Source organism: Xylocopa sonorina, chromosome 9, assembly GCF_050948175.1.
Source record: "Xylocopa sonorina isolate GNS202 chromosome 9, iyXylSono1_principal, whole genome shotgun sequence".
NCBI lineage: Eukaryota > Metazoa > Arthropoda > Insecta > Hymenoptera > Apidae > Xylocopa > Xylocopa sonorina.
Window position 1 is genome coordinate 6,025,812 of NC_135201.1, and position 25,576 is coordinate 6,051,387.

At 48.4% G+C, this 25,576-nt stretch overlaps 3 protein-coding genes across 6 annotated transcripts in view; 1 reads left to right on the plus strand and 2 right to left on the minus strand.

Moving 5' to 3' along the window:
* Positions 1–239: 239 nt before the first annotated feature.
* Idgf4 (Imaginal disc growth factor 4) lies at positions 240–3,690 on the plus strand. 2 transcript variants are annotated; one of them, XM_076900193.1, is made up of 6 exons: positions 240–373; positions 786–921; positions 1,117–1,370; positions 1,456–1,759; positions 2,191–2,353; positions 2,522–3,690. In XM_076900193.1, the coding sequence occupies exons 2-6, from the start codon at positions 801–803 to the stop codon at positions 3,000–3,002; spliced, it is 1,323 nt and encodes a 440-aa protein (XP_076756308.1). In that variant the 5' UTR covers positions 240–373; positions 786–800; the 3' UTR covers positions 3,003–3,690. The 2 variants fall into 2 exon arrangements, with proteins under 2 accessions (XP_076756308.1, XP_076756309.1); XM_076900194.1 differs by having other exon boundaries at positions 2,540–3,690.
* A 3,450-nt stretch (positions 3,691–7,140) lies between these two features.
* LOC143426661 (uncharacterized) lies at positions 7,141–7,918 on the minus strand (the record flags this gene model as incomplete). Its single annotated transcript, XM_076900253.1, has 1 exon — positions 7,141–7,918. A coding segment is annotated over one exon (759 nt), but the record flags the coding sequence as incomplete, so codon positions are not given.
* Positions 7,902–25,576, minus strand: part of Stacl (SH3 and cysteine-rich domain-containing protein) — a 29,652-nt gene continuing 11,977 nt past the window's right edge. Inside the window, exons 2-13 of one of the 3 annotated variants that reach the window (XM_076902154.1) lie at positions 21,731–21,987; positions 21,203–21,595; positions 20,583–20,839; positions 20,006–20,117; positions 15,125–15,279; positions 14,919–14,969; positions 14,511–14,782; positions 12,665–12,814; positions 8,822–8,998; positions 8,488–8,737; positions 8,159–8,342; positions 7,902–8,068 (exon numbers count right to left, since the gene is read on the minus strand). In XM_076902154.1, the coding sequence (XP_076758269.1) occupies positions 7,922–8,068; positions 8,159–8,342; positions 8,488–8,737; positions 8,822–8,998; positions 12,665–12,814; positions 14,511–14,782; positions 14,919–14,969; positions 15,125–15,279; positions 20,006–20,117; positions 20,583–20,839; positions 21,203–21,595; positions 21,731–21,987 (2,405 nt within the window). In that variant the 3' untranslated portion in view covers positions 7,902–7,921. The remainder of the gene's footprint in view (positions 8,069–8,158; positions 8,343–8,487; positions 8,738–8,821; positions 8,999–12,664; positions 12,815–14,510; positions 14,783–14,918; positions 14,970–15,124; positions 15,280–20,005; positions 20,118–20,582; positions 20,840–21,202; positions 21,596–21,730; positions 21,988–25,576) is intronic. The other 2 variants (XM_076902157.1, XM_076902156.1) reach the window with 2 other exon arrangements.

A 25,576-nucleotide genomic window follows, 5' to 3' on the forward strand; every position in this document is an offset into this window, starting at 1 on the left:
TTGGATGGAGTTTGTATGAACGGTGTGTCCACGAATTCTGTGAAGAGAATACGTAATTCGTTCGTGAACCGTGGAGAAAGATCATCTCGGGTGTTTTTGATCTCGACGTGTTCGTGACACGAATTCTACGAAGATGATCGATTGCCAGCATCGAACTTCCGAGAAACCTGTTGGTCCCCGGCTGTAGCCTTGATTTCTCGTCCGAGCGAGCATGTCAAACGCGGAGAGACGTTGCGGAGGAACGGTTTCTGGAAGATCATATCGCTGACGTAGGATCCAGAGCCCCACTACTTCGGCCATCGGATCGAGACAACGTAACAAAGTCCCTGACGAAGGAATCGCAGCAGACAGTTTGCTTCTTCCTCTCGAGAAGGTAAGACGCCTTTTGCTCGTTTCGTTTTCTCTTGTTGTCGAGTAAAAAAACGATACAGCCATCCTTGGCTCGTTACTTTTAGGTCACCATATATGGTACCGTGATGGTTCGTCCTTAAGAATGGACGTATGCTTGGACATTGGATAATTTCTTAATTTGAAGATGTTTTGTCGCGTCTCTTTTTGCTCATTTTGTGGATCTTTTTCTCGTACCATCGCGCGTGTGTATGCTTGGATACTGGATAATTTCTTAATTTGAAGATGTTTTGTCGCGTCTGCTGTTGATTATTTTATTATTCTCTCGAAATGTCACGGAACTGTGCATCGTCCACTCTTATGGATCTTCTTCTCGTACCATCGCGCGTGTGTATTAATACGTTAAATATTTCTCTGAGTGTACGCATTTTTTCTAGAGCCAGTCTGTGAAAATGAAAGTGTTAATTTTCGCCGCTATTGCGGTACTCAGCGTCCAATCGGCGCTCAGCGTCGACACACACGAGCACAATAAAGTCGTGTGCTATTGGAACACCACAGCCTTCGATCGACAAGGTAAAACTTCTTTCGTTACCAACAAAAATTCATGCTATTTTCTCGAGTTTTTCGGATTGGTTTTCGATTACCAAGGCCACTGCTTAGAAACTAATTACTTTAACCAACAAAAGCCATCGTAGAATAGTCTCGTTTTTCTGCAAACATAATATCCAAGCTCGAGCTGCAGTTATCACTTTCTGTAACTCGTTTCAGGGCCAGGAAAGTTCCAACTGGATGACGTCCGGTCAGCTTTGTCGCTCTGCACGCACCTCGTCTACGGGTTCGCTGGTATCAACGCAGAAACGTTCGAGGTGGTCCACTTGAATCCAGCTTTGGACACTGGGGCTGGTTACTCCTACTACAAGTTGGCCACTCAATTAAGGAAGGCCTTCCCAGACCTGAAAGTCTATCTCAGCATTGGTGGGAACGCTGATCCTGAAGAGGAGACCCACAAATACCTCGTTCTTGTAAATAACTTCGTTGAATTTACAATAGAAAGCTACGTCAGCTTGGAGACCAGTTCGATGCATTCGTCCACCTTGATTCTTTCAGACGGAGACAGCAGAATCGAGGTCCAGGTTTATCAACTCTATAAACAGGCTTCTCAACGACTACGACTTCGATGGAATCGATCTGGCTTGGCAGTTCCCACCAGTGAAAGTCAAGAAGCAACGCAGCACTTTGGGATCCATCTGGCACAGCGTGAAGAAGACCTTTGGATACAGTAAATTCAAGGATGACAAGGAGCAGGAGCATCGTGACGGTTTCACCATCTTGGTTCGTGATCTGAAGGCCCAACTCAGGCCAAGAATGAAGGCATTGACGGTTACTGTCCTGCCTCACGTTAACAGCAGTAGTGAGTATTGGTGTGCCATTTTCATATTGCTTTCGCAACTCATTAAAATTCATTAGATCTGTCGAGCTAAGTGGGTTTGGTATGATTAATTGCGTTTATTGGGGTTTTATTCAAATGAGATGTATTGGTGTAGCATCGATATAGAGAAAAAGGGCAATCAGTTCGCTCGTGTGAGAATTAAAAATGTGGATGTTCGTATTCATCGTGTTTTAAACACTGTGTCCTCGCCAAGTGTCACGTTCTCCAAATATTGAAGCTCGCGAGGATCACGAACGCTCGCGTCAGCAAACCGTTCCGTAAACAGTACACTTCCGCGTAAATTGGTTCTCCATATGGAACGCTCAAAGTGTACCGTTCGTGAAAAATGGCCTTCTATGTAGTAAACCATAATACATACAACGTGAATAAAAAAACAAAACAATTAATTCCAGTTTACTACGACGCGAGATTGTTGGCACCCAATATCGACGCTGTCCACCTGTTGGCCTTCGACCAGAAGACGCCAGAGCGTAACCCACAGGAAGCTGACTACCCAGCGCCCATTTACGAGAGCTACGGACGTGTTCCTGACGACAACGTTGACAGCCAAACAAGGTGAGAACTTTACAGAACATCATATCTTACAACAACTAGTTACCATTTCTTAAACAACCAAAAAATCCTCGAACCAAAATAAATATCCCAATTTCCAAATCCCATATCAATTCTCGCCATTCTCTACGATTACCACCTACACGGAACAAATCAAAAATATCCGTAAAGTATTAATTCGTCTTCAAGGTACTGGCTCGAGCATGGCACTCCAGGCTCGAAGATCGTCGTGGGTATCCCAACGTTCGCTCGCACGTGGAAGCTCACGTCTGACAGCCAGATATCGGGTGTACCACCCATCGTCACTGACGGTCCAGGTGCCGAAGGACCCCACACAGCCATACCAGGAGTCCTCTCCTACGCTGAAGTCTGCTCCAGGTTGACTGAGAGCGCTGTGGGTCGTCTGAGACGCGTTGGTGACCCGTCCAAGAAGTATGGCAGCTACGCGTACGACCCTTACAACGAGAGCACAGGCGCGGATGGGATCTGGGTGGGCTACGAGGATCCGGACACGGCTGGGAACAAGGCTGCTTACGTGAAGGCGAAGGGTTTGGGCGGCGTGGCGATCTTCGATTTGTCTTTGGACGACTTCCGCGGTGTCTGCACTGGCGACAAGTTCCCCATAATCAGGGGAGCTAAATACAAGTTGTAGAGTAGTCACTCGAGTCCGATCGATGGACACTGAGAGAAGCTGGAGTCGCCTATTTTGATAAGAACCGGATTTTAGGTTGTGCTTAGTTCCTTTTTTCTGTTTTCTAATTACTACAGATCTTCCCTTCTCAAACGATTGGTGTTACCTAGAGAAAAGTATTTGCATGGACCTCTAGCAGGTCTTTGATTCGTTGGTTGACCATCCTTCGCTTCGTACCTTTTGTACTCTTCGTGTATTTTTCGCGCGTGCCTATTTCTGAGGCGTGTCGAGTGTTTGTATTGAATAATATAAGGTTGTTCAAGCATTGAGCAATGTAGAAACAGGAGCGTGTTATATCAAGAGCGATGGATCTTGAATAAAGGTGAAATAGTCTTAGAAAAGTTTCTTCTTTTCGACGTTACCCTTGTCCGCCATTTTGAGTCCTATTCTAGCCTGCGATCGGTCGGTAAGGAGGGTAGCTGCGGTTGAAATGCTCTGGTATTGAGTACGTACAGAGGTATATATATATATATATATATATATATATGTATTTCGTGCAGTCTATGAATTCGGATAAACACATTTGCTCGGGTGTGTACGAAAGGTTTCTTTGTAAATGGACTAGACTCGTTAAATATATCAAACGTTAGGAGTTATGGCACGCGAGACACAGCTAAATCCGTAGCCACTCTCATATGTAGAAACGAAACGTTCCTGAAATCTCTTGTACATCCGCCAGTCCCGTATTCCTCTCGTTGTCGAGCGGAAATGATCGTTCTCGTGGTTCGTTCGAACTCGCTACGACTCATCAGACATTCGTGCGCAAACGTTGGTACGGTGAACGCGATGTCGTAAACAGTTTTCTCTTCCAATTGGTTCCATTTCTCCGATTTATTATTCCACCAATACAGAAAGCAAGTAACCGTTTTTTATACAATTTTCGTGAAAAATTGATCGCTTTGTTTTCTTTCTTTTTTTTTTTTTTTCTTCAATATGAGAATCGCGATTGTTGTCTCTGCGAACGCGCGCGGTTGGATCGTAGAAAATCATCTCGATGGAGTAATAAACCAGAAGTAGTTTTACAACACGAACACATCCTGCAGCATAATCGTAATACTTAGAAAATACTGGGCGTGGTAGTTGGAATAACTTACACACTATAGTTAATAATTCGATATACACTTTTAACAAGGGTAGGGCACTCGTTACATTATGGCGCACAGTACAATGAAATATAATATATGCAGCGTTACAACGTACAATAACACAATAGTTATCCCTGATACTTAATCCTAGTCTACTCTAATATCGATCCTCGCGATGTCTCGATACGAACTCGTTCACAAGCTGCTCTGAAAGTTCCTCGTTCTCCCACGATTGAAATAACTGAACCGTAATCGAAGTCAGTGCGCGACAGATGGACAAAAAGTGTAACCATGGACGAGGATGTTCGTAGAAGAACAGGTAGCGCGATTATCTGCAATTCCCTAGGTCCACAATGGTTCCGATTCTGTTAGACAGAAAAAATTGTATGTCGTCGAAAAATAATGAAATGGAAAAATGGTTGGATTTGGAAAAAGAAATATGGAAGTGAACGAAATTTGGGTTTGCCAAGAAATGGAAGAAAGTGATGGCGCGGATGTCAGGAACGTTCTGAAACACAGAAAAGCTGTCGATGATCGATTTGTAAACGATATTCAGTTCTTCGAACGAGTTCGAGGCGATCGAGGGCGATCGAAGGATTTTTAAGCAGGAACAGGACACACTCGACGAGATTACGTTGCCGAAGAAGCATATCTGTGACTAGATTTAGCTTATCATGAAGTGACAGTGAAAAAATAAGTACGCGGAGCTCTCTGATGTGACTTTCTTTTATATGTGAATACTGTGTGAAACGTTTCCTCTCGAATGCTTTGGTGTTGCGAGATTGTTCGATTTTCTTTTTTTTTTTTAATGCAAGGTGTGTGTTACTACGAAACTTAGAAGCAGCAACAAGAAGACTCGTCACACTCTATTGTATCCTTTAAGTTTTATTCCGCTAGGGATGAAGTGTGTTCGTCGAATGCTGTTTGCACAGCTGATCGACAGTGATCTAGTGTAGATGAATAAACGGTTTTGTGAACCTCTCTCTTTTCTTGTTTCCTCCTAAAAATTAATCTTCAACTATTTTTTTTTTTTTAATATCCTTCTCTTTCGTTTCCTTCCACTCAAGGGTACTGGAATGAAAATCCTCAACGTTTATATATTTCTCTTATTCAACGATGCAGCCGTGCGGAGTTTTTGAGGGTATGTTACAAGCTGGCAAGCTTTTTTTCATCAGTTGCGTACAGATTATCGACGATATCAAACGTTTCGACGAGCTTGAATCGAAACAGTTTGTCGCATACCGGCAAAAACGTCCTCTACTTGTAAATGCATATCGAGTAAATGCAAATTACGCAACTGGTCAACTCTTCAGATAAAATATCGCACAGTTAAATACAATGGCAATCATTGTTAACATTTCTCTGCAATAATTTTCTTCCTTTTTTTTCGTTTTTTTTTTCAAACTTCGATAAATACAATTGCACTCGTCTTGCAATTTCAACGGAACGATCGTCAACGATTTACACGTGTCACTAAGAGAAGAAAATCGAGGGTGGTAGAAGTTTTAGAAATACCACGGGGATTAGAGAACAAATGAAGTAGTCAATTTTCATCAGTTGAATGTTTCTTGGGGACGGAATTGGTTGTAAAATACAAGCGTGTAGATGTTAGAATTTTCGATTGCGATTTTTAATTCGGTTAAGTAGTGCAGTGAGATTCTTTTTAAGCCGTGAAATACAAAAATAAGGAAAGCGAAACTGATATGCAACTGAAAATTAAAACAAGGAAGGTCCTAGCATTAAATTTTTCATAAATTTAACCGATATCCAAGAGAATTTTGTAACCAAAGAAAAAAAGTCTGTTTATCGAGCGTTTTTTTTTCGTAGCTCTAGCAAAGAATCATCGTTTCGATTCAGGGGAATGAAATTTTGGAAATCGTTCGCGACTAACGAAAGGGGGCCTCTATTAATCAACTTTTTACTATCCACACTCTGCAAGTGAAACGAATCCTCGAATGCCAATCGATCCTTCTCATCGAAAAATTTATCGACCAATCAAGCACCTGCCACGTTTCCATTCGTCAACAATATCTTCTCCATCGAACTCTTCTTATTTAAATATATCCTCCAGCTACTAGCTATTTCACGACACGAAACATTTAAGCTCTCGTTTTAAAGTCCATCGCGTTAAAAAGTATTTAACCGAAGACCAATTTCACCAACGCTGAAACAACGAACAATTATTTTTGTACAAAGTTAGTGCGAAAAATTAGTAAAAAAAAAGAAAAAATATATAGAAGACAGCAACAACAACGACAACGAAGTCCTGTAATAAATGCATAAATAAATGGCTACGCGACAAAATCATTTTGCAAGCAGAAGATCGATCGTAGTTCCTCCTCATCGTCGGATTATTACTTACGGCGAACGTTCTACCTTAAAAACGATAGAAATATCGGGCGACTTTATCAAACTCAACAAGCGATCGATAGTACTAAGACTCGAGTCACACTGAACGAACAACTTTCTTATTATTAACGATACACGTGTCTCACTTGACTGGGACACGTGCCAGCGCGGTCGCCAATCGACTGGACCATCGATTTTCAACTGGTGCTCGACAGGGATGGCCGTCGTGTCTTCTTAAAAAATATCTCACGCGATTAATTTCTTCAAGCGTAGGTGTGTACAACTATACTGCAAGAACGAAGCTTTCGACGCGTATGTAGAAAGAACAGGCAGATGCTTCGCGCTCTACCAAGTTGCCTAACTCTGTAGAGCATTCTAGGGTAGGGCACACTCTCTATTGGATCCCTTTCTACCCGAGTTTCTCCTAGATACTTCGATTTTATACGATCGAACAAGCATCCAACCGTTCGAAGATGATCAACCTCCAAACGAAACCTACGCGAAACATGCGTACATCCTATCCAATGCTATCGACATTCTCGAAACGCCATTCCAGATGACTCCATGGTCCTTCTTCGCGTCTTTGGTCGCATCTTCAAATCCATGCGATTTCACCTTCGTTGACCCAGCTGTTACGAGCACCAGTCTCTTCAGGCTCACCCCTGCGACCGCCTACGCGAGTCTCTACATGACGGAACACCGTGCGACGTTGTACCTAGTATCTTGGTCCACATTGTTCACGCTGAGTACGCGCAGCAGCCTCTCCGTGTCCTTGCACGCGTGCCTGTTGGCCTGCTGCTGCTTCATCAGCATCATCGGTGTTTTCTTCTTCCTCCTCTTCTTGGTCTGCGGCAGGGACAGCTCCAGCATCTGCACCAGCCTCAGCCTGATGGGCCAGCTGGTCTCCTCGTGCTCGTCCTCCTTGTAGCCGCACCTCTTCGCCTTCTGCAGGCTCTGAAACGCGTCGTTCATCGGCATCAGCTCCCTCGGCTGGGCGAACGAGTCGTGGACTCGAACCGGACGAGCCAGAGAGGACCTCTTCTTGGCTGGGGTCGGCGGCAGCGGCTGGTTCTTCATGGACCTGGCCAGATTCGTGGTCTTCGGGTTCTTCAGGGCCCTGGTCTCGTCTATGCGCGCGAATATCTTCGCGCTCTCCTTCAGCGAGGAGGAGTTGATCGTGTTGTTCACGCGGTAGTTGTTGATCGCGCTCCTCTGGACCAGGTTGTTGTTCTTGGTCGTTTTCACCAGCTTCAGGTTGTTGTTCGCGGTCGTGCTGGTGTTGTTGTTGATGTTGTTGTTGTTCACGATGTTGGCGACAGTGGTCACGTGGCGACACTGCTCCGCGCACTGCAGGCAATCGTAGTACTTCTCGACCGCGTTACGACGCGCTGTAGCGGAGAACCGTTCACGGAGGTTGGCGCGATTCTGACGCTCGCCCGGCTGCTGTCACACCTCCTGCAGGTACTTCAAAGGGCACAGGGTCTCCTTGTAGAGGACCTCGCCCTCTTTGCCAATGTGGTCCGTCGATCTGACGTCAGCTGCGCAGCGCACCATTGCGACGCCATCCACTTCCTCGCCAACCTGGATCACGATCTGCCAGACAAAGATACCTGGCCATTAGCGATGATCCTGGATCGTGAAGGTTAAACGTAGAAACGTTTAATAGTCGTTAACGAGGCTCACCTGATCACGCAACAGGGTGGTCTGATCGGTAAGCTGTAGATTGCGTGTCACCTGGAGCGTTTTCTGCCCAGACTCCACACGCATCACGTACGCGCTTGGAAAGTAACCCACTCGTCCGCCAAGGCATTTTCCTTTCCACCAGTCCTTCTCTGACTTGTCGATCACCGTCACTTTGTAACCAGCTCTGCAACAGAATCAACGTTGAGATATCAATAAACGCACGAACAGCACGATCCTCATCCAATTTTTCAGTGATCGATCCTGTTCTTCTACGTCTCAAATAGGGGTTGCAACCGTTCCCTAACTCTACGGGCTGATTCAACGATTACTTTAAGTCCAGTTCGTCTCGATGTCGCGCCTCGAAGTTGTACAGCACCACGTAGAGGTTGTTGGGCGGTAGAACACGTTTGCCAGCTGGATTCATGTGGTTCTGATTGTTGGTGTGCGGCGAGGGACAAGGCGAGGTGCTCGCTGACGAGTAGGATTTCTCGTTCTCGTCCGGTAGCTCCATGCTGGACATCCTGATGGCTCCTCTGATGTGCTTTGGGACTCCGTGACCCTGTCCTGGGCTGCATGGCGCTGCAATTGGGTTCCACTCTTGTTAGGAACGAGTGTGATCGTTACTTCTACGTGATTCAGGTGAAAGAAGGGGTCTGCACTCACATAATCTATTTATGCTTCCGCTGTCAGAGTGTCTGGGAGGGGTGGACTCTCTTTGACCACTGGTGTAGTAATCCCGTGGACGATGTCGCACGTGAGCTGTGCCCTCCGGCGAGTCCAGGCTGAGACTCTTCATCCTCAGGTTTAATCGCTCGCGTCTACGTTGCGGGCTATGCGGCGCTTCATGTTCCATAATGAGCGATCATAGTAAGTTAGCCTTTGAGGTTTGCTCGTCGCTCGACATTGACGCCATATCGAAAGCAGTGTTACTTATCGGTTTTTTTAATTTTACTCGTAAGCGGACAGAGTTGTGATAGAGAGAAAAAGAGAGAGAGAGAGAGAGTTTGGTTGCAGGAAGACACACACGTCTCGTTAGAAAAACGTTTACCTACCATTCTCTCTGGAATTTAGCTTCCATTGTGTTTCACAAGTCGTTAGAATAGTACAGAGAAATTTGGATGTTAGCAGTTAGCTGTGAGATATCTACGAGTTCGAGAGAGAACTAAAATCGAAGGGAATAGAACAAACGAAAAATCAGAGAAAACGTTTCAATGTTTTTTTCTTATAGTTTGGGACTCGAAGAGTCTCAGATTAGTAATACGAAAGAACTCCACGAGTATTGCTTCGTGCAAACAACTGCCAAGTACATACAATACACAAACATACAATTACAGGTGTAGATATTGTCCAACGATACCCCGTGGAGACGTTAGCAACGGGTTTTTTTTTAGTAATTCTTCTTTACTATTCCAAAGATACCCGTCTGGCGTCAACGTCGAGACCGGAAACGGACACGTACAACGACACAGGAACACCATATAGATGTACGGTTACACCACGAATGCACACAGAGATATTACGTCTCTTGTCAGGCGACAGATTTGACCAACGTACAACACTTTTTATGCAGAGAGAAAAAAGAGAATTCACAGGACATTCAGAGAGAAAAAAAAAGTAGAGAAAAAACTGGGACACGACTCGCGCGCGAAGAAGTAAAAGTAGAGGGGGTTGCGGGAGAGAACATTTTTATTTACAATTATTTACATGATTTCTCCTCTGTAATTTTTATTTCCCATCTCCCACGCTGGACTTTCCGATATCACTGTCAATGCGTGGCCTCGAGTAACACATTTTTCTGACTAGTGTTTCTCCTTCATTTTCGTTCTTCCCCTTTCATTGCGATCCTCTATCGTGTCACGAGCTTCTGAACATTGCCATTCGATATCAGTAACAGTGGAAAATCAAACATTATTTTTTGGACGATCTCTCGTTAAATTTGTACCCTTGCAGTTAAATTAAAACAACCCCAAAAAGTAAGCTATTCTATACAACTAATGAACATAAGTACGCGTAAGAATGTGATCGAAGAGAATTTCGTGCGCGACTGCGACTATCCTCGTAGAATCGAGTAACTCAAACGAAAAGTCTACAAAGTAAATCTGTTCGTCTCGAAATCAAAGCATCACAGAAAAATATCACGAGCAATTCCATTCTTTAACTCTTCGCTAATTCCACAGTTCCCCTTTAACCTCTCTCGCGAAACAGCATCCAGTCGAGCTAAAAGTACCTTCGTCGATACCCTGGCTCTCCTCGAAACTTAAGTCCCGTGCAACTACCCCCGCGATTCCAAGTCGATCAGAAACGCGTGCCACGCGCGTCTACCGAATTGCGGCTCGGAATCGACGGCCAGATTAATTAACACTCGCAATTCCATCCCGCTAACCCAGCAATTCCACATTCTCCGCTCGCCACGTGTGTCCACACGAGCAGAATCCGTTTCGAGGGCCGAGACGCTCTCCCTCCGCGTTCCCCAACAGTTTCGTATCCACTTTCTCGTATCGCAGACTACTCGAGGCGTCGTCGAACGCGTCCCGACGCCGTCCACTTCACAGGTCATCGTTTTTTGTTGGCGCCGCGATAAGAAGACTCCCGCGACCTCGGTGACGACGTCGAGGCCGTCTCTTGGGTCATCAACACCAGCGGCTGCCCGAATGGTCTGGTCGCAGACATCGATCCGCCGCTGCCTCTTCCTGGTGCAAATGGAATTGCAACAATTCCACGATGATTCCGCGTCGCTAATTATCGACTCGTGTCACTCGAAAACCTGGCTCTTTCTCTCTCAATGAAAGCTGCGAAACCCACGCTCGGTTTGTTATTTGTTAGTGGCCGCAATTCCATGGTACGTCGCCGTCGAACGCCATCAGCGACAGCCCTCGAAGCCAACTCGTCTCTAATTTTGGTCCCGTTCGCACGCTCGAGCGCTCGTCTAGCCGCGATGCCGTTTGGAATCGCGTGTCTCGGCTCCGTGATGATTTGGGTTAGTCTTTGCCGCCTGTTCTCGATTAGCACTCCCCGCTGTTACGTTTGCGATTTCAGAGGCTGGCGATCGGCGACGATTTTTGCTTTTGACCTCGGATTTTGGGGGAAACTATTTTCAAGCGGTTCGACACCGTTCGCTGGCGTTAGTTCCCGTTTTTTCTAAGCGAAATTATCGCACGATCGACTGACTTCACTTCTTTCGATGGCGTGTCGGTTACTTAAACCCGATATCGATTGACCGGCTAAGCGTAACGAAGCTGTCGCGAGATTCATCTCGCGCGAACAGGCGGGAGAATTCTTTTCGTGAGATAGGAAATGCCACGAGGCGAACTTGGGATCGCGGATCCTTCAATTGCGTTTGTTGAAGGGTCTTCAGCTTCTCGATCGTCAACGTGTCGCGACGATTCGTATTAATTCGAACGATCCGTTTGTGTTACAACCGAGCATGACTCCGAGTAATTAGCACACTGTGAATGTCATGGGATTAATCAGTGTTTTTAGTCGAACACGATGTCGATAATTCGCGCGAAACTTGCTCGCGACATTGCGAGAGTTATACCCATCGCTACGCACGGGGGATCCCCTTGTCTCGTTCCCTGAGCGTCCAGGTAGAATAGATAAAGATGGCGCGCGGGTAAAGAGAAAGAATGAAGATGAAGCAGGAGAAGTAGAATGAGAAACAAAGAAGAGATTGGGGTAGACAGACAAAGAAAGAAACACAGGCGAAGTTACGAGTCATGTCCCTGAAGAAGACGAGTATTCTTCCGTTGAATAAAACAATAAAAAAAGAGAACAGGGTCACGTGCTACCTTGAAGCAGAGTTCGCTTTGGAATCATTGCGCGAGTCAATGGAGACGTTTCAGGGGTGCGTCCTGCGGGCTTTCTCTTGGATCTTTGAATAGTTGTACGCGAAACACCGTTCCTGGTACCGTTTCGAGAACCGATGGTACTTATTTATTGCCCCTATAAACCTTTATATCGTCACGAATGCCAAGTCTTGCTCTCCTTCCAAAGAACATAAGATTTATGTAACACTTGGCCTCAACTATTTTACTGTTTCGTTTTCCTTTTAAAGAATCTACGATACAGAACATTGGTATAGATCGTTAAAAGCCACGAGCACGTTTATGTTCACCGTTGGTGTTTGCTCTTCGAAAGAGTGATCTACACATTAGCGCCCTTTAGTCACGATCAGTCTACTCTACCGCGACGCAACCGCCATACCCTCTGGAATCGATATTCCACAATTATCGAGCCATTTCTCCTCTGGAACTTTAGAAAATAATTCAAGGACGATATACCAGTTCTCTCTACCCTCTACGATCGATATCCTCCGCTCTTGAATGGAGACTAAAATAACGCGCGATTTAGCACGCAACAGTCGCGACGACTTTTGGCCATTCGTCAGCAGGATGCACACGAGAAACGCCCCAGCCGCTGGTTCGATAAGCACAGGTGGAAAATTGTATCTCAATTCAGACGGAATAAGCTGCTTCAAGGTAAAGAGGAATCGGTGCTGTGCCTTACCAGAGGTGGACGAGGAACAGGGGTGGGAGGAGGCCCTCGCTGACGAAGGTGCTGGAGGATGATCTGCTGTGGGAGGCGTAGGTGGTGAGTTTGTCGAGTTTCCACGTATTTCGCCTGCCTGCTTCAGCACCTGGTATATGGCGTCCACGTCTGCCCACACGGGATAGAGAGACAGCAATGCAAAAGCACACGAGAGACATCATACGAGGTGCTTTCCTGTCGTTTCTTTTTGTTTTTGTTTTTTTTCTTTTTTCTTTCTGGTCTGTTTCAATGCTTTACTTTGCCCTCTCGACATTGCTACCGGAAGCACTGGCTCCTCGGGCAGTAAGTGTCTTTAGCCGCTCTCCGCGAGGAAGCGTCGCGCGGCTGGCGACTTAGCTTTCGTTCGCAATTTTTCGGCTGGCTTTTGTACACCAGACGAAACGAGAATCCCTTCCACGTATTCAACAAAGAAGCATAGAACGCTGGGATAATGTATCCGCGGTGCGACAAGATTTCCAAACGAATTTAAAGACACTTGTTGCTCACGGGAACTACACTTCTGATCGGGAGCGGAGTCTCGTTATTGTACACCGACAGTGCGTTAGTGTCACGTGTTCAGAGCTACTGGAGTTCGTCCCTCGGTATATATCGAACGATGAAAAGCGTGTTAACAATTATCTGAAGCGCGTCTCCCACGTTTGTTCGACTATCAGGTTTGATACAGTCCGGAAGTAAGTTGGAGCGTTGCAGGGTGGACACGGGGGTGACAAAATTGCCATCGATCGTTCAGGGGATCCGTGCACTCTGACGTCAATTGAACCAAATCACGTTGAAAGGATTAAGAAGCGTGTAACAAGGCCTCCAGTCTAATTAACGGAGGCTAACGACGAGGCTCTGCTAATCCTCCAATCATTTTTTGGCATCGCCTGCCACCCTCTCGAACAGGAAACCGGTTCGCCAGCGTCGACGCTGGTCCAGCGTGAAGAAAAGCAAGTTCAATGGAAGTCAGGCGCCCTGAACGATGGATCGTTTGGCCTCAGTGACTCTGAACGGGGACAACCACGACACCGAGCCACACAGAACACCGAGTACACCATACAGAAAGAGTGTTTCCCTTGACGAGGCGACCGAGGGACGCGGGAATAGAGAATTGAGGGGTCGAATGATGCGATCGATTGGTTAATCGCGATGGACCGCCGATGCACACCGCGCGATCTCTGACCCTTCCGTGCGCTGCGTATCGATGATCGTGTTCAGGGAGGTCGACCGTGGTGAAAGAATGAGGGGCGGAGCATCGAGCAGTGTCGGTTCCCCGTTTACTTCCGGTTTATTCTCCCTGCCAGGTCGATCGATGCTACCATCTCGATAAAACCGTCCACGCTAGGATCGTTCGTCCAGCCTGATTGTCAAAAGTATCTCTCAAACTCGATCGAACACGGATCGAAAGGTGCGAGCCGTACCCTAACATTGGCGTCGAATTGGTTTCCGCGTAGTCAGACCGAAATTTCACCAACGATTCATCAACTTCACGCTAGCTCCAATCCTTGATCGATCATCCGCCATCCCACTGCCCCATCCACTGAGTCGTACTTCGCTACCTACTCGTTCGACGAAAGAAACAGCTTCCATCTTCGATTACCCAGCCCTAATTAGTCGCGAGAAGCTGGTAACAAATTGATCAGGCCGTTCATCGGAGCATCGATCGTCCTTAACGATGGAAGAAGTAGAGATAGATAAAAGAGAGAGACAGAGAGAGAGAGAGAGAAAGAGTGAGAAAAATGGGGAGACCTCGTAGCGAGGCTGGGGTCGGGCCAGAAACCTCGTTTCAGTTCACAGTCATACTCGAAACTGGCTCTGTACTTACTGTGCTCGGTGGCGGGTGTCTCGTCCACTTGGGCCTGGGTCTTTTGCCGACGAAGGAGAGGGATACCGCCGCTCTTTTTGGGCGCCAGGCTTGGACACATCGCCGGTTGCACCAGGTGGATGCAGTCCGTGTGAGCGTTCGCCTTGCATCCGCGACACCTCACCCCTTGGCGGCTGTGCCCGCGCAGCACCTGCCCGCACGCGTCGCAGGGTGTGATCTTCCTGTAGGTGTACTCGCGCCAAGAGTGTCCGCCCTCTGACTCCAGACTTTTTCTGAAAATCAGGATTCGTCGCTTGTCTCATCGGGATTATCGCCAGCGTGCGGGTTTCTCTGGTTCTCTGACAGTGTTTGAGAAGGGGGACAAGCGTTTTTTCAGTCGCTTCAGCGAGTATCAGCTCGCGTTCTCACCTGGACATGGCGACGACCGTGGAAACAGCATGGTACATAGCCTGTTTCCCTCTGTGTTAGTGTAGCATTCACAAAACAATAGCTTTTGGTTATTCGAACACAACACGCAACAAAATAACAGTGTATCTAAAAATGAATAATAAAAAAAAAAAAAGGAACTTTTATTTTTTTTATAGGATCATTTCGCGTTTAGTGGAGCTACTGACTTATCAGCCGACGGAGGAGTCGTCGGGGAGCTGGTCTTCAAGCTCTTGAACGCTTTCAGCCATTTGTGCTTGGTGCTTCCGGTCGAGCCATTCGACATTTTCCGGCTGCTCACCCCATCCGATTGACCGCTCTCCCCGGCCCCGAACAGCTCCTTCTGGAAATTCGAACGTCAGATGAAATATCTGCACCAGCCGAGTGGAAAATGCTCGAGTGGATTCAATTTTCCACCAATGCTGTTAACTCCCCAAAGACCCTCCACCTTTCGATTCCTTTCTACTTATCGTCGCCGCAGTTCGTCAATTACCTGACTACGTTAATCTGCCTTAATTACTAAATTAATCAACTACTTCTGACCGCGTTACTGCGACGAGAGAAAGAGTTACTTTCAACTGCAATAATAATTAAAGTTGTAACGGTAGCAGTATTGGAAACGATCCAAGCCAGTTTCTTTGCTATGGTGTGGCGCGTGCAAGTTCAGGATAATGTAATCACGATGGAACTGGTTGAATTTCTGCACGAGTTGCTCCGCGACTCGTGCATGACCGGTTGGCAAATAGATATCGAGTGAAAGACGGAGCGAGAGCGATTTTAGTCGGCGTTAATTGGATTGAAGTGAGAATACCTGATGGTACGTGGCCATACGAATTCGTCCAACCATTTTCTATTGAAATTTCAACTCTCTCTAATGCGACTGAAGCTGAGGATAATTTTCAACAGGATTTAGAATTGCCATTAATAATATTAATCCAAACGAGACGACTATCATTGCAACGAACGCGTGCACATTACGAGGCCTCCGTTCATAAATAGGCGACCAGTTCACAAAACTACCCCTAACATCACTTCATAACAGACCAATTACATCCAGACTACAATCAGGGATCGCCAAAGTGTTTCGAAACACTTCACTCGACAGTCCTTTAAAAAAAGGGACATCGCGAAGGCGAGTTCACTCTCGCAGAGGCAGCACGGCTACAATTGCCACCCACGCAGCCCTATAAAATCGTAGCACGAAGCGCGAAGTGGTCCTCGAAGAGTCCATTCTGGACGGGCAGAGAAAGGCACTCCCCTAGACCGATTCATTCGACTACGACGTTTCCTCCTCGAGCACGTGCCTGAAAACACGTACACCACGTGTGCGGTCTAGCCACGGACAGTCCATCGGTGACGCTCGCCAAACACCATGCGTCACGTGTTACAATACCATGCACCAGTTCGGCCAGAGGGAACGCGTTCGCCAGCTGACCAAACTCCCAAGCGAGTAACCCTCGTTCCCCGCTGAATTCGCGGGGTTAACCGACACGAATTCTCGTCGCACATCACCAGATGCACTATCCGTCGACCTGGGCCCACGAGGCGAGAGAATCCACCGCGAGCTCCACCACTAGCGCATAGCAACCGCCGCTGGAGCCAGGACTGCAGGGATTCACTAGCGTAAAAGCACTCCGTGACTCGCGAGATGCTCGAATCGCCACCAGATTCGGCACGAGCGGTCACTGTGACCTGGATTCGCGACGGAAAGCGAAAGGGTGCAGGTGTTCCAGGTGTTCAAGGGGGATACTAACGACCCGTGTGCGCAGCGTTGTCCAGCCCATTTTACCGAGGACTAGTCAGCAGGCTCCTCCTGCCACCCTGACCTAGGAGAGCGGACTCGAGGCCAGGAATGGATTTTCAGACGGCCGCGTCGGAGGGTGACCCAGTTCTGAGGGCGCATGTCGCGCGATTGCGCGCCGTATTTATTCGCCCGCCGCGTGCGGCAGCCCCGTTCCCGTGCTCGACGGGTGCTGTTTACGCGTCCACGGGTTTGATTCCCGACTTCGACGGCGCATCGAACATTTTAACGACGCCAATAGAGGAAGAATTCGTGGGAAACTCGGATGATTTCGCTAATTGGACTTCTCCTCCTCTACCCCTTGATCGATGGAGTAGTTTGGATCTTTGTATCGGGCAACTCGTTTCAGAGATTTCTCAGAGTGTTTTGGGAGCAATGTCTTTTAACGTTCGATGAGGTATACGTCGTTTGTAGAGGATTTTTGTTTTATTTTTTGCGAGAGAGTCGAGATTAGATGGTCGAATGCGATGGAAACTGCTGAGACGGACGAAGGCGGCCAATTATCGATACCTGGATAGCCTGTTCTATAGAATTTCGCGTCTGGCGGCCGCTGACAGGTCCATTAGGACGCGTCTTGTTGAAAATTTTAGCGGGGCCCCCGATATCGATTTCCTCGATGAGAGCACGGCGATTAAGCGAGCTCGTTTCCAATCTCTGATCTGCGTGTCTACGTGACCAATTCCAAGGATCAACGAGATCTCAATAGCGCCTCCATTAACGGACACCTTCGGGAGCCGGTCCAGCGAATTGAATTGCCACCTTGGTTCTTGGAATCTCCGTTAATCGCTTAATTTAACGAGCGTCGATTCGAACGCGTTCGTCACGTCGATGTTGCGCTCGTTGCTTTTCCGTCGCGTTAAAGAAATGGCAACAATGCTGGGAGCCCTATTTTAGGCGCAACCGAGTCCGGACCAGCCTCCATTTTGGTATTCAGACGGCGCGCTGTGGCAGCCGAAGGATCAAGACGTGTCGTATTCAGGAATTTAGCGAATGCTCGGGCGGAACGCTTAAATCAGGCCAATCGTCCTCCTCGACGAGAATGGTGCGCTCGATGCGCTGGCACACGCACGTATCTCGTACTCGTGTGCGAATCGATATTATTGAATAGCGCTGGCACGCTTCACGCGTCTGCCTCCGCGAAGCGGATGAAAAAAAGGGGATCCCCTTTACGCCTCTCCTGCTTCGCCATTCTTCGTCCCATTCCGTCCGGTTCTCTCTTTGCCGTTATCCGTTCATAGAAAAATACCGCCGTTCAATTAGTTTCCTTCGAAGCGACGCGACTCGATCGATTCGTACGGATTAGGACTCGACGTAACTGATTCTACTTAATCTCGAATTCCGCAACAAGATTCATCGCTTCTCGAACTTACCTATTCGTCCAATCGAGGATGCAACAGATCTTTTTGCTAATTTTATTACCGTGATTCGAGGTATCGACGAGTAAGTGACGAAGCGTTCAGAGTTCCTCGAGGCGAACGTACCTCGAAGCGCACACGTACGCGCCACCAGCGTTCGAGTTATTTTCGCGACGAGAAAGGGGATCGCGAATTTACGTCCTTTTGACTCTGGGGCTCGTTTCGAGGCTGCCTCTTCCTCCATCGCGCCTTAACACATCCTCTCTCGCTAAGGGAACCGGTAGAGTAGCCGAGCTTCCGTGCAGCGGAGTGAAAATTTGGTCTCACGCGACGATAAAACATATCTCCTCGAGCTCTTGGTACGAACGATTTTTTAACACGTTCGCCTTTTTGCCCTGGTAATCTCATCGCTGGGATCATAATAATTTCAACTATCTCGCTATTTTACAAACCGATATCACCAAAGTAATAGCTGTTTAACTAATCTTACCCTAAGTGTACCTGGCCTCAGCTCGATGGCTTCTCAACGGTTTTAGACACTTTTAGAACCACAGTGTCTCGAAATTCTCAAGTTACAACGACTCTCGACGTTAAAATCCAACTCGTACAACCTCAACGTTTCACTTGAACCCACGTAGTCACCATCGACGTACCACTTCTAATTATTTAAATGATAATCGTCGCGAGACGCTCTCCGGTGGGTCTGCTCGCAGTATCGGTTACCAATATGGCGTCCGTGTTCCGGTGTTGGGCCAACCGGTCGCGCGGACCGTACGAGATGAGGCACGGAACTGCGGCAGCACGTGCAGGTGCATTGTACTTGTTCGTGGCCCGTGGAAGAGAACAATGGGAGGCTCGTGCTAATTTTAATCGGCTCAGCCACTCGACTCGAATGCTCCGTGGAGCCAGTTCTTTTTCTCGCGGCTGAGATCGACACGTTCCTTTGTCCCATCAGACTTCTTCGATTGGGAGAGGCTGCGCACGAGGCTGATACCCGCCGTCACGGATTGCCACTCGGTCGTTCTCGTCCACTCGACTGGCTAATAGGCGGTCCCACCGTTGATAATGCTTTTGCTGAGCTGCAAATCGCGATTTGCCTTGCGATCTCCTCGAACGACGAATAAATCGCGATTTTTCGAAGGCTGTTAAACGACGGATCGTAAAATGAGACGTTCGAAGGGCGTCCTGAAACGATGCGAGGAAACTTTTGTCGCGATCGTTCGCGAAATTTTCCATATCGCGACTAGAAACGAGCGAGCCAGCGAGATCTGTGACTTTCTCATAGCGATTCGTCTTCTCCCTCGGTGACTCGTCGTAAATCCAATCTAGAACTCCTGGAACGACTTCTCCCGCTCCCTGAACGCGCGCGCACACCCGATTCTCTTATATATAATAGACACGGGAACTTTTCTGTCGCGGATGAAAAAAGTTTCCGCGATCCTCGCCGTGGTTTTCAAAACAAGAAGCAGCCTGGCTCGCCAACAAAGTAGCAAGTTCTTGGCCCGAGCGTACGAAACTCGCGACACCGACGATGCGCTACTCGAGAACCTTCGATGGTCGCTAATAGCTTCCAGCAATTTTTTGCAATCGATCTCATACAGGGTACGCTTCGACGACGAAGAAAGGAGCGGCGAGGGAGCAAAAAGTTACCAGACAGATTACATAATTGAGAACCTTGCCAAAGTATTGCGTCTACTAAGACCTGGAGATTCTTCAGGGATAATGGAATAGTTTGAGAGTCTCCAGTGAGAAATTTTACGAAACTGTATCGTATTAATGTAGGCAAGCGTTCGTGGGATCGTCTTCCCTGACGTTTTCGATCAGAAACCTGGATCTGAGCGTTCAAAGACAAAGGGGACCACTTCTCAGCCCCCGCCGCGTTGTTTGCTGGCGAACGATATCAATCGAAATACCTGCGCTTGCACCGCTGCTAGGTAGAGTTGCGCCTCGCCCAGCTCGAACCGTTTCATGGATATATCCTCCTGCAACTCGGCCACTTTCGTGTGAAGATTGCTCTCGGCGCTCCTGGAATTAAAAGACGGGAGGGACCCGTTGAACGATTCTGGTAGCGGGGAATTCGAGCGCGAGCGGTCGAGTGTTTCCCGCCGGCCGACCCTTTTAATCGCGGTCGCTCGAAAATCGCGCCCCTTTGTAACGTGTTTACCCTCGATAAATTGAACCAGTCACCGAGAAACGGAACGGTCGGTAATTAAAACGAATTCTTTTTAACCGGTTATTAATTATTTCTGCTCGCGAGCTCTGCACACGTGCCACTGGTTCCGCTTCGTGCTATCGATCGAACTCATCTTTCGAGGTGAAACCCTTACACGACGAACCCCAATGCCTGAAAGGCAAGGAATTCCCATTTGTCCCTACCGACCCTTCCGATTCAATAAAGAACGTATCCAATCGTGTCACCAGATCCGTACGAGCGGGGAATAGTCTACCACGAGAGGCCTAGTTTCTGGTTGGATTGATCGTTGAACGTACTTCCGTTGCATGCGGATCAGAGCGTCCAGAGCGTCCTGGAGTCTGGTGATCTCTTGGGTGAGGCTGTCGTGCTCCTGTCGTAGCTCATCCATCAGTGGTAGAGTGCTGGTCCCTGTCGGAGTCATCTCGTCCCTCAGAGCTGGTATCTGGCTGATTCGTTCCATTGGAACTTGTTCCGGTGGGCCTGGCGCCACGAAGAGCCGTCTGGATGGCTTCTTCGACGGGGTCGCGGTCGCTGCTAGACTTCGCGCCAGGACCTGGACACGAAATTTCTATTGCAGAAAGTGAAATCGTTCCATGCATCTTTCGCTGCAATTCGATCCTGCGAAGGAGGATAGGTGAAGTCAAGGATTCAAGCAGCATTGGTTCTGAAACGATTAGTGATCCACGGCTGAGAATCTTCAGTGGGCACATAGGAATCTCATGAATAGGAGACTTTAGCGGCTCCACGCTCCACTGATTAACAGGCTAATTAGTATACCGTAACTTGGCTTTGTGTCGACTGATACCGTGCCCTTTCTATTGATTGTACCGTTCCTCGAGGTTTGAGACAACTGACCCAGAACCTCCACGCCAGTCAGGATAAGAGAAGCGTCGCGAGAGGCAAACATTAAACGTACTTGCAAGTCATTCAACGGCGTGACGACTTGAGCTTCCTTGGCGACCGCCTGGTAACGCTTCGCCTGTTCGCCAGCCCGCTCAGCGGCTGCCTCTGATATCCCAGCCACGCACTTGCAGGCTAGCCCGCATAGCTCCTCGTACACCTCTGCTATCTCGCCAAGCAGACCGGGTAGACATTGCGTCTGATACCGTTCGGTGATGGCGTTCGTCGCCCTCAATTGGAGAACGTACGCGTTGTGGGCCTCGTAGTAGGCGCGTTTCAATTCTTGCTCGCTACCGCCATCTACTGTCAGCAGCGTCGCGTACGCCCGCTTGTAATCCGCTCGGGCACGCTGCAGCTTCTCCTCGGTCTTCGCGACCACCTGCTCATACGCCTCGCGATGAGCGAACACCTGCAACAATTTCGTGATTCAGTATAAATGCTTCCTTGACGGAACTTGGGACCGTTGTAATTGCAAGGTGAACCGGAAGAGCCATCATCGTAAGAGACAGAATCTTTGGCAACGAAGGGATCTTAGTTGGTTTACCTTTCTGGATTGGAGTTTTCGGTGGAAACTGGCCTCTAAGGTCGGCCTGGACAGCTGTTGCTGAAGAACCGCGGCAAGATCCAGGTGAGCCTCCGCGTCTGATTGCACCTGGCGCAGCAAGTTCTCCCAAACTCGACGCATCCCTCCAGAGTCCACTCTGGTGTCTCCAGAACGGCTGCGGAACTCGTCGACCAGGCGTCGTATGTTCGCGGAGTGGCTCTCCATCGCCGCGCCCAACTCCTGGGCGAACTCGGACACTGTCGACAGAAAAATTCGGGGCACGATCAGACTTGGAATTTAATACGAACGACGCTGAACGTCGCGCTGTATCCTGGCGACTAATCGACGCTAGATGGTCCACGGGAGGGGATAATGGCACCGACCGCTAGAACTCGTTAATCTTTCGCGAAATAGGTGCAACGTTAAAACCCGTTTACTCGCTAAAGTACGCCCGACGGTTTGATCATTATTGCACGCTTAATTAACAGGCTTATCGATCGGTCCTCGAGAGCTGTAAATTCTCGCGGTCGACGTGTTTTCGAACGGCTCTTCCGCGGGTGTTCCTCGGTCACAATGCGACCCGTGTCGCGTTCACCAGCGTCACGGTAATTGTTTATTGATACAAGACCAGTCCATCGCGTGCGTTGAAATATTTGAAGAGGACTCGATGCCTTCCGTGCACTCCACGCCTCTGCCTCGATGCACCTGACGCCACGCGTCCCCTAACCAAGCCCACGCCACGCTTTTAAGCGCGCTCGTCGAACGTTTCTAATCCCGATGGACACGTCGAAACGTTTTAAGCAGCCTCCAGTTTAATTAATTCAACGAGCAGCTTCGATTCCATCGAATCGTAGCTACAAACACTGTCGTTGGGTGGAAATCGATGGACGCAAACGTGCACCATCGCGAAGAACGCGATAAGTTTGGAGATCTTTAGGGGTTCACAAGCCCAGTCGCACGGAGGCAGTAAAAGTCAAGGTGGAGCGGTCGTGTTTTCGTCGTACCGTCACCAGGTTGATCGGTTTTATCGAGCGAAAGGGACATTAAGTGGCGGTTTGTCGGTGTCTTCATCCTGACACGTGACAGGAACCGATTACGCCTCGAAATCCGCGTCGGATAACGTCTTGGCACCGGCCGTCGAACGTTACAATGTTTTTACGCGTACAATTGATCGCGTAGCTGGGTTGACGTGCGACGGTTACTTTTAGCGAGGTATACAGGCCGTTGCACGGTACACGCGCGGCTAAAATAAATATGTATCTCGAGCCCCCACGATCAACACGGCAGTTGGCTAAGTGAATTGGCAGGGATACGAATCTCTGACGCAATGTCAATTGAAATTTCTTCTTTTTTCGCCGGCTTTTACGTAAACCTGAAGCGGTTCGCGGGTTTACGAACCAGTCGTTCGAGGGATTATCGACGAGCAATGGTTTTTAGATTACATCTGATCGCCAGTGGGGCTCAATAGCTACGCGATCTTAAGAGTTAGGGCGCGATAGACGAATAGGGCTCGGATTCACGGTTCGATCTTCTCGAAAGGTGATTCTAATATGTCGACAGTGTCGCAAACAGCGTGTACCAATTTAATTTAACGCCCTGGCATCGGGTTACCAGTTAATTCGCAGAGAATCCTCCGCGTCGTTATTGGCATCAATTCTGGTCGGCTGTATCCGCGAAATATCACGAAAATGGAATTTCGTTTCGATTCCACTGGGCTATGTGCTCGCGGGAAACGTGATTATCGTCACTTTAACAGCTCGCCACGATAGAAATCGACGCTAATTGACTGCTAGGATTTCGACCGCTGTTCCGTTCCAGTTTCAACTTTATTTCGTTGCGATGGCGAGTTACTTCGATGGTAAACGATTACCATGGGGTACCAATTGTTGGAGGGCCAAGCAGGAACGTTAAACAATCGTCGACGCAAGATGGAACGCCTTCAGGTCGAAAAATTCAATTATTACCGTTGACGCAGGGCTACGAGGACACCGGCCACCGTGGACGCGTTAACGAGCACGGAATTGACATTCAATTACGGCGGGCGTGTCTAAAAATAGGGTAAGGACTCGATTAATTCCGTGGCACGACGTCGTGGACGAATTAGGGCAGCTCTGAAATCACGCCATCGAGTATTAACATTTCGCGTTAGCGCTTGGCTGTAATTCTTCTCGATTACGCGACAACGGAAACGGGACGGGGGTGGTAACCGTTCGTTCTTGAAATACTTCGCGTTTCTTATCGGTATTTAATCTACTTGACAGATTACATCGTGCTCGAAGAAGGAGATTAGCCAGCGAACAGTCGAGCAGGCTGAATAACAGCCCAATCGTTGGATCACCATGGCCTACCGATTTAGAAATGATACTATCGAGTCAGCACCACTGCCAGGCCATCGAGCTGTCGAAACGGATGAAGTCATTCTCCCCCGTTTCCGTGGATTCGACTCAAAATTACGTGCGATTAAAATTAAAGCGCCAACGCGACCTCGATCGAACCGTTTCAGAAATTCGGTCCACGCGCAGATACGACTTGTACGACGAGCATCGATAACAAGCCAATCTCAAAAATGAAAATGCTGGCTACGCGTAACGATTGCGCAACATTTCGCGGTCGTTCCAAAAATGGGGAACGATCGACGAAGGAGCGCGACGCGGGTTAAGTGGATTGTATTCGGAAGCTGGCGCCCATCGCCACGGGGGTGGCTCGTCCCAGAAAGCTTCCCGCGCGTTAAGGTGCCCCCTAAAAACGCGACAACCGGCTCTCCTCTTTCAATTCGCCACGGAAACGTGGCTCCTCTTTCAATTTTCCTTCGCCCAGCGTCGCGAGCACAGTTTTATCGTTCTACCTCCGTCAATTTTTATCGCATTTGAGATCGAGCGGGGTGGAGCGCGCGACCGTTTCCGGGTGAGGTCTCCACCCCGCTTCGAGGACCTCGTATCAACGCGGAGATGAAAATGTGTACACGTGAACCGCGGGGGAGGGGAGAGATAGATCTCTCGCGGCAGAGGAGAGAACTGTCTCCCTTCCTGGCTCTGAATATTACAAAAAATCGATAGAGGGAAAGAAAGAGGTGCCAGAGAGGCTCTGCGCCCTCGGCTAGTTGCCAGGGGTTACCGTCAGGTAACTCGAGCCGATTTCGCGGAGATTTCTCGTTTGTCCGAGTGCTTTCATTACGACGACGGTTGTTTGAATACCTCTCCGCGATCGATGCACACACGATGCGTCTGTGTCGACTGTGTTCCTCCTGAGATAACGGCAAATCGATTATCCGGGTAGAGTCGTGTAAATAAGCCAGTCTCTTCTACGTTTCGATAGCGCAGGCTTTACCCCTCGTCCCGCGAATCGACTTTAGAGCGATCGCTGTTTTTCTTCCATCCGCTTCTGCTTCTCGATCGCGCGGAAGCCCTCGTCGCCTCCTACAAGCTGAGAAGAGTCTGGCTATTTCAAATTCGAACACGTTTCAAGCCAGATCGCTATATACTTGACACCTACAATCACTCGAGCACGCGTCAATTCCGTCGGTCGAGCAATCGATACAGCCGCGCGTCCGTGGTGGACGAGGGTGGCGGTGAATTGTCATGGATGGCCGATGAATACGGAGTCATCGGGCAGGTCGTGAAGTAATTAGCCGCTCGCATCGATAATTCGATCTCTGATTTTATACCACACACGCTGCATCACTAATTTCGCGGCTCCATCGACGCTCGATTCGTCTCGAACGTCGTTCGAGGGGACAGGTTTCGCGATCTCGTCGAGTCGCAACGATCCAAGGAGACGTCGAACGTTTACCATGTCCACCCTCGGCCGCAGCAGTAATTGACGTTCTTTGGAATTCGATAGCCGAAC

Coding starts and splice junctions, on each gene's coding strand:
- Idgf4 (XM_076900193.1), top strand. CDS start 801: ATGAAAGTGTTAATTTTCGCCGCTATTGCGGTACTCAGCGTCCAATCG. Junction 1,760..2,190: donor GCCTCACGTTAACAGCAGTA/GTGAGTATTGGT, acceptor AATTAATTCCAG/TTTACTACGACGCGAGATTG. Junction 2,354..2,521: donor AACGTTGACAGCCAAACAAG/GTGAGAACTTTA, acceptor ATATCCGTAAAG/TATTAATTCGTCTTCAAGGT.